We start from the raw sequence: 7817 nt of genomic DNA on the forward strand, positions 1-7817 counted from the left end.
CATTTTACTTTTCTGGTATGAAGATGTATTAGTTCACATGCCAGTTTTTTTCAAACAGCCTCCCAGACCCGTATTCACACTTCCAATGAAAATAGTCTGGTATAGGGAGGTGTTGGATACCTACTACTTCCACTGGAGTCTGCCTTTATAAATCTTTTGACTGATTAAGAACAGTAATAATCAATTTGACCCCATTAGCTTTTATTATAACAAACCAAGGAGAATTACTTTAGCCATTTCTTGCTCCAATTGTAATCTTCTGTTAATTTTCTGCTGGTAGGTCTTTATGACATTTTCTACATGTTGCTCCATGTAGAACTTGAAGGCAAAAGGCGAGTAGCTCTTTATTCGGGATTCTCGCTTTTCCTCATCTTTGCCATTTTTTCGCACAGGCACCGGAGACGTCTGAATCTGCTTTTTATCCTTGCTTGGTTTTTCAGCTTTAGCACTCTTGCTGCTTTTATCATTTCGCTCACTGTTCTCCTCAGCCTTATTGCACGTTGAATTGGGGACTACACGGAGAGTCTGCTCTACGCCCATGCATAAGCAGTTGATATCAAACTGCTCAGAGCTACCGGGAAGTAACAAATGCTTGGGATACGGTGGTGGTGGACACCGCAGTTCCTGGTTACCATAATCCACATCTAGTTGATAGGCGTTAGCCGCTCCAACAGGCGGCATGTGCTGCTCAATGATCTCCAAGCCCTCTACAGCTGGTGCCTGCGCAGGTAACCAGCCAGGATGGGAAGGTCCCACTGCAGTCTGAGGCTCCGGTCTCATCACTCGCATGCTCTTCACTGGCTGAAGAATATGAGCAGATGTGACTGCTGTGATCGTATTGGGAGACGTAATTGAAGGATCAGGTTTTCCTGGAGGAACCTGTCTTATAGACACTGTCACTTGTGGCTGCTGCTGGTGGTTGTTAAAAGAGTTTGTTCTGCTCGGCACTGTGGCATCGGGTCTGAAGGATACATGTTGCCGTGGAGACGTTTCTATTCCTGGATTTTGTAAAGAATCTCGGCGTGATGGTGTTGCTGCCTGCCACTGCTGAACTTGAGGACTATTCATGTCATAGAGGTCCATGTTTAGGCTATTTCTAGATGGAGTTAATAGATTTTGTGGTGGACTGTCTGAAAAATCATTAGCGAAGGCTGGACCTCTGGATATCACGTGCATTTGATGAGAAGAAGGACTTGTCTGTTTGTGATGAGAATGTGATATATACAGGCTTGCCGGTGCCTGCTGAAATGCATGACCAGAATTATTCTGAACAACGGCCCCTTTATTTGGGAGACTAGTGTATCCTCCCTCCTGCTGCATCTTGTTTTGGAAGGATGGACTCCGCTGGACACCATAGCCCATAGGTTCCCCCTGCACCATCATGTGCTGCCTACTGTAATGTTGGCTGTTGGAGCCATGGGACGCCTGCAGCTGCAAGGCTTGACTGCTGTGATTAGCCACTGGGTAATTAATCACAGAAGACTCAATATTTGCAGGGTATGTTTTCTGCTGATGGCTTGTCGGTGTGCTGTGAGTGCCTACTCCAGCGGGTCGCTGTACAGGGGCATTCATAGCCGTAGACTGCGAAGTAGAGATTAAATAGTCCATGTATGGCCTTGGAACTTCAGTAAGCATATTTGCACCTTCTGCTCCAAAGCCTGTCCCTTCATAGGCTGCATTAGTGATCTGATGGTAGGACGGAAAAGATTCGTTCGATCCTTCGAAGCTTGGCCTGCGGGTTACATTATTTGGCACAATACCCTTTCCTTTACAAAAAGAACACAGAAGAATGTTAGGGAACAATTCAGGTGAACCAACTACTTTGCATTACTCATCCTTCTATACATACAGACACACACACACGCTGCGTAGGGAGTATGTGTTACAAAAACACCTTCCAAAATCTAAATTAAGCACTTTGAACATTTCAAGTTATAGGTGCCAAGTATTACTACTGATAACGAGCTACTGGCCCACAACACTGCTTATACCAGGAATCATCAGGGAGTCCTATCAAATCATGAAAATAGAAGCACAAATTCCTTAACTATGAAATCATCAGATTAGACTACAGCCTGGCTTTTAAACCTGGACCAGTATTACCAGTCACTACTCACAGACAGAAGGAAGCTACAGAGCAGGGGGTTAAGTACAGCACCAATGGGAGGAAAAAAGCTCCCGGAAGGACTGTCAATACAACTTAAAGTCAACGTTACTATAAGCTACTAGGTCATCACATAGTCCACATCTTCTGTACAGTGAGCTCACTGCTCATGCTGAAGATCTGTTTATATCTCTCTGTTCCATCGTTCTCCTCAAAAATCCTTGTTTCCCTGTCCTTCATTTACAACAAAGGCATCATATAGTTTGTCCTGTATTCTTTTCAATGTGTTCAACACAGAGTATCCCCTCATATTACTCATCTTCCACCCGTTTGGAAGGCAAATCTTTCAGGGTGTCAACATGTTAATCTTAGCTTGAAGAATGTGCAGAGACAAGATAGCAGCATTCCTACACTGGAAATCTTAACAGCACTTTTCATCAGTTCTTTGATCTGAGGACCAATTGCAGGTGTAGAAAGTGCTGGCTGTGCTGAAAAGACAAGGGGAGACTCTGTGCTGCCGCTATTTTTTTGTTCCCCTTCTGGTTCTTCAGCTTTCCCAAGTCACAGGATTTGGCCCATTTATGCCTAAACAATTCCCTTTTAAAATCTTGACTTCACGAAGTCTGCAAGAATAGTGGTATTGAACTAACAGGCTTGAACACTTCATTGCAAGCTTTTCTGACTATTTGTGTTACAGCATGTCCCAGCTGGGCCAGATGCAGCACACCTGAGCATAGCTGTTGACTCCTTGTCTTGACACACAAGCCCTGCAAGGACGTGTACGTTATTAAGACAGGTCTATGCACCATCTCTGCACGCTGAAGAGGCTGTCCCCACACTAAATAAACAAAGCAATGCTTTGAAACGGAATCAAGTTGGAGAAATAATCAGTGTTTAAAGTGAAATCTATAATCGGCAGCTCTTTTTCCTCTGATAACAGGTGGCCACGCTTACCAAGGCAGTACTTATAACAGCACTCCCTGACAGCTCATCTGCTGGGACCCAGTGAGATGCTCTGATGAGGGTGTGGCAACCCAAAGCATCCTAACAAGCGGCTACTCCGTCCTGGAGGTGGGAGGTAGCCATAAGACCCATTTGTCATCTCTGTCAGTAGGATTCATGCTGAGCCTCAGGGGCAAACTGACTTTGTTTTTCCCTATCAGAGGCCATGAAGGAAAGTAGCAGTAATAAGTGTTCTCCTTTGGGACACAAACTTCAGCTGTGCAAGGAATCTTGCTCATGTCAAGAGCGATATGATTTGTATACCAGTAAGTCTGTTCTGGTCTGACAGAGGAGTATTTGGATTTGTGAAGATACCAAACATGGTAGTTGCAGATGATCTTTTTTTTTTTCACATATTCCTACCCAACACGGTAACTGTTATGACTATCTCTTGCGTGTGAAGGTTTTAGATCAGAGTATATTCTTGAGATTAATCAACTATACTCATGGGATCATCTATTTTTATACATAACTCTCCATCACATGGTAAGATCTGCTAAGTTTTATCTGAGTCGTGCTGAAATGCTGAAACTCTTGTTAGCTTTACTACTGAAGTTAAAGCAGGACAAAAATCAGTAATTTCAAACTCTATACAGAATTCAGAAACAGAAGACTGAAATTCTCAGACTGCAAATGAAAAGTTCCCAGAGAGCATCACATGCTTCCTAACGAACTAGAGGAGACCTATGCTATCCTAGCACAAACAATACCATACCAAACAAATCAGTATGACTTTGTGGCACCTCAGGCAGGCAAAGATCAATTCCATATATCCTAAAAGCAAAGGTGGATCTTCAGCTTGAAAGGTTAAGTATTCAAAACAGCTGCATGCATTGGAACCTTAAAAAAGCAAAACCAAATGCAAATGAAAGACAACTGAGTAACTAAAATGTTAGCCTAGAAAGATTTTTCAACCCTTTTGGAAGAAATGTATGCTCTTTAGGACTGGGTGTGTTCTTTCACTTTAAGAAATAAAGCCTTCATAATATAAAGCAAAACACAGTTCAGTAGTTCTGTCAAAGTTACTTTAAATTCTCCTTAGGCCCCAGTTGAGGCCACATTTGTGCATGTATTAGGACCAGGCTCTCCAAATAGCAAACTGGCCAGTACAACTTTGTCTGTCAGGTGGTCATCCTGCAGGGTAACACTCTCGGAAATGTTTTCTCAGGGTTTTCCAGAATTTCCCCAAATAATAAAACAGGAAGTCCAAGACTGATAGAAAGGGCAGCTGAGCTGCTACTTCCACAGAACCATCACCCTTTCCCACCACATCTGAAGCTCCGTTCCTGAGAGTGACCACCTGGAAAATGAGGTCCTTCCCCTTTCCATCTTCCCTATATGTGGCTACCCTCAGGGTCCATGAGGAAAGAAGTGGCTTCACTGAAGACCCCCTTCTTGTCCAGGGATTTCTATTCCTCAGCTTTCCTCATCTCTGGACATGCCTCTCCATCAACTATGCCAAGTTTAACACCATTCCCAACAAAGACCTTCAATTCGATCACAAGGGAAGAAGGAAGGTACTGCTGAGGTGGCCAAGAGGAGAAATTTGTCATGTGGAAATCACTTGCATTCAGTAAACTTAATTTATGACCGCACTTAAGAGATCTATACTACTGTAATCAGATTAGTTGAATGGATTTGCTAGCTTCAACTAGGCCAACACAGATAAGACCTCTGAAGTCTAAATGTTGCCACTGACACAAGAGACATTCCTTGTACAATGAAACAGGCCCCTGACTCTCCAATCCACTCAACCCTTCATCCACTAACCCGTCCGCAGCCTGTTACACCTCTGTGTGATTACAGAGGCTCCACCAGTCAGAGGATCGTTATTTGTCTGCTTGGCCAGCTTTTGAAACTGAAAGAAGATAGAAGTAACAAACTCTATCCAAACCAGAGCGTATCGTGATCCGAGGTCAAAAGCATTCTGCAGTGCTCTAAGTGCTAATATCTGAATGGAAACACTCTTGCAAGGCCTTTTGTCAGCTGCAGTCTGATGTTTGCTGATGAGGCATATGCAGGGCCCAAATCCTCCAATTTGCTAATTTACTCATGTAAACAGCGCTGAAGCAGATGAGCAGGGACGAGTGGAAAAGCTTCTCCTATCTCGGCCCAAGCTATTTCCGCAGTATACTGACAAGGACGTTAATATGAATGAATTCGTGGGAAGTGAGCTATCTCACAACTCCATCGCAATTACCTACACACAAGCTTTCACCTCACGGTAAACTTGAGATGATTGAGCTGACTTGCACTGAAGGATAAACAGCTTCCTGTTTAAGAAGGTGGACTACAAACGTGCACATGGACAACTCTTCGGAAGCAGGTGAGTCGTATGTGGCTTCCAGCCCAGCTCACCTTGCAGGGTCATGTTCACTTCACTGTCTTCTACAGACTACTACGGAATACTGTCAATCCACTACTCCTCACCAGCAACGACTCTACTTTAAAAACTAGCTTATTGCAAGAAAGAAGAACACAATTTAAAAAAAAAAAAAAGTTCATGCTTACCTGGTGAGGTCTGCTTAATTACACGTACTATCTGTTCATTTCTAGGATCCAAGTAGCTCATCTTACTGATATACTCCAGAGCCGCTTCAATACTTCTGCTACCAGTCTGCTTCAGTGCTCGGACAGCCATCTCCTGTATAAGGCAAACAAGAACTGAATCATATTGGGACAAAACCCAAGCACTGTACTGCAGGCTAGAAAGCAGTAAGTGTTCTTAACATTTATAGAAACATTTTATAATTCACACCAGACCACAGCTGCCTGAAGCCAAATGGACTCATATTTTGAAAACACTTGCATGCCTTATACAACTCAAAAAATTAAAAGAAAAAAATAACAAAAAACACAACTACCCAGACTCTGGCAATTAAAGAAGCATCACATTGAAATGTGTACTTTAATATTCCTTAAAATAAACTTTGAATCAGGTCTGGAAAAGGCAGCATACTTTAACATAGGATGAAATAGAATGAAATATTTAGCTTTTGGTATTTGAGAGCATGTCTCTTAGTCACACCTGAACACAGTAAAAGCTTTACCCTTTCACAGATGCCACAAGAAGCTAATTAAGCAGGGGTTGGTTTCTGCTGACTAGAGTCACCGGGGAAGAGAGACTACTGTTTTCAGTACAGCGGGGCCATCACTCACTCACTCTCTGTTCAGAACATGACTGGGCATACCAAACTGCATGTCACATTGTCAGTCTTTTTAGCTGTATTTTATTGGGCACAAATCCATCACTGAGAAGTTAATATGGGTGCCCGACACTGGGGCAAATATGAACGCTCTAGTTAAACTACTCTAACACAATCCCAGTTAGCATCCCCTGCTCGACAGCCAGCAAGTCACACTCTCCGGCAGTTTGTTTATACTTTTACTTACAGCTCAGGTATATACAATACCTTTCAACAACAACTCTAGCCTCTGGCTGCAAAGTAGAACTCACAAATCCTCATGAGGCCGCATGGTCTTTTCTGAGATGATGGAGAAACTGAAATCCAGAGCTTTAATGTTGAATTTGACACACTGAACTTCACCGATCAAAAAGTCAGATACCTAGTCAAAAGCTGTTGCGGAGAGCCTTTCTATAATCACTTCCAAAAGGCAATTCATAAAATAGATGTCACAGAAGAGAAAGTGACCTTTGGTGACAGAAGATTAAAGGACTAATTTGAACTGGACTCCTAGCTCTTAGATGGCTAAAGTTGGATGAAATGAATGTCACCATCCTGTCATCTTGCCACTTTGCTGCCATTTTTAGGGGATTTCTGTCATTGCAACCTGCCCACTGAGCGCTTAATCAGATGGAGTTTGTGCCTTCTTGGCTTGGCTTACCTACTGCAGATGTGACGGCTGGGTTGGCACAACCGCACCGCTCTCCCACGGGTCAGTTCTGCACGTTGGCTAGCAGTCAGGGAGCCCCAACACGTATGACACTTCCCCGTCCCACCTGGAGCAAAGAGCAACTTTGCTCGACTGAACTGCAAGTACACGTAACGTACTCGCTGATCATTTACTTAGCAAGGGAGGATCATCTCAGATGACTCTAATTTGCACTTAGCACAGAGCCACATGCTGGCACTTGGCATTTTGCTTCACTTAGCTCAGTCCTCTCCTACTCCCCTCAAAATGGCAGTATTTTCTCCATTACTCAGAGGTTCTGCTTGGGGAATAGCTATAGCAAGTTTGAATATTTTTCATACAATTTATGACTCATAATTCATAGAAAGGCAGTAGTTGGTTTCACATTTCCTATAGCTGAAATATTTCACTGGCATCAACACATTACTAAGGGCAATTTTAAATCAACAGAAAACTATTATGTATGAAGGAAAGAATTTCCCACAATGTTTTTTTCCTCTCTTTCTTTCTTTTTTCTTCTTCTAGATACATTTCTAAAGTATTAGCAAATCCAAATCCTAGTGCTCAGCATTCTCATCATCCAGGGACTCTGGGCTTTACACCCCAGTTCCACAGGGCTGCTAACAAACTGCCCATTTACACCAGCTGAATCGAGCCTTAGATCACAAGTCTTAAAGTTTCCTAAATCAACTGTGCTCCATACACAAATTTGGGCTGGCGTAGATGCTGGGGATTTTTTGGGGTTTGTCTGCAATGGAGTACCAAGAGAATAACTGCTTGGTAAACAATTATCAATGATTAATAAAACAGCCCATTGTCCTGGTTTGGCTGAAACAGA

General features: G+C 43.0%; 1 protein-coding gene across 1 annotated transcript in view; it reads right to left on the reverse strand.

Annotated features, from left to right (window-relative positions):
* Positions 1-5750, reverse strand: part of LATS2 (large tumor suppressor kinase 2) — a gene marked incomplete at its 5' end in the record, with an annotated part of 12719 nt that extends 6969 nt beyond the window's left edge. Inside the window, 2 exons of the mRNA XM_009698252.1 lie at positions 229-1766; positions 5618-5750. Of these exons, the coding sequence (XP_009696554.1) occupies positions 229-1766; positions 5618-5750 (1671 nt within the window). The remainder of the gene's footprint in view (positions 1-228; positions 1767-5617) is intronic.
* Positions 5751-7817: the final 2067 nt, after the last annotated feature.

This window comes from Cariama cristata, unplaced genomic scaffold (genome assembly GCF_000690535.1).
Source record: "Cariama cristata isolate BGI_N322 unplaced genomic scaffold, ASM69053v1 scaffold14354, whole genome shotgun sequence".
Classification (NCBI taxonomy): domain Eukaryota; kingdom Metazoa; phylum Chordata; class Aves; order Cariamiformes; family Cariamidae; genus Cariama; species Cariama cristata.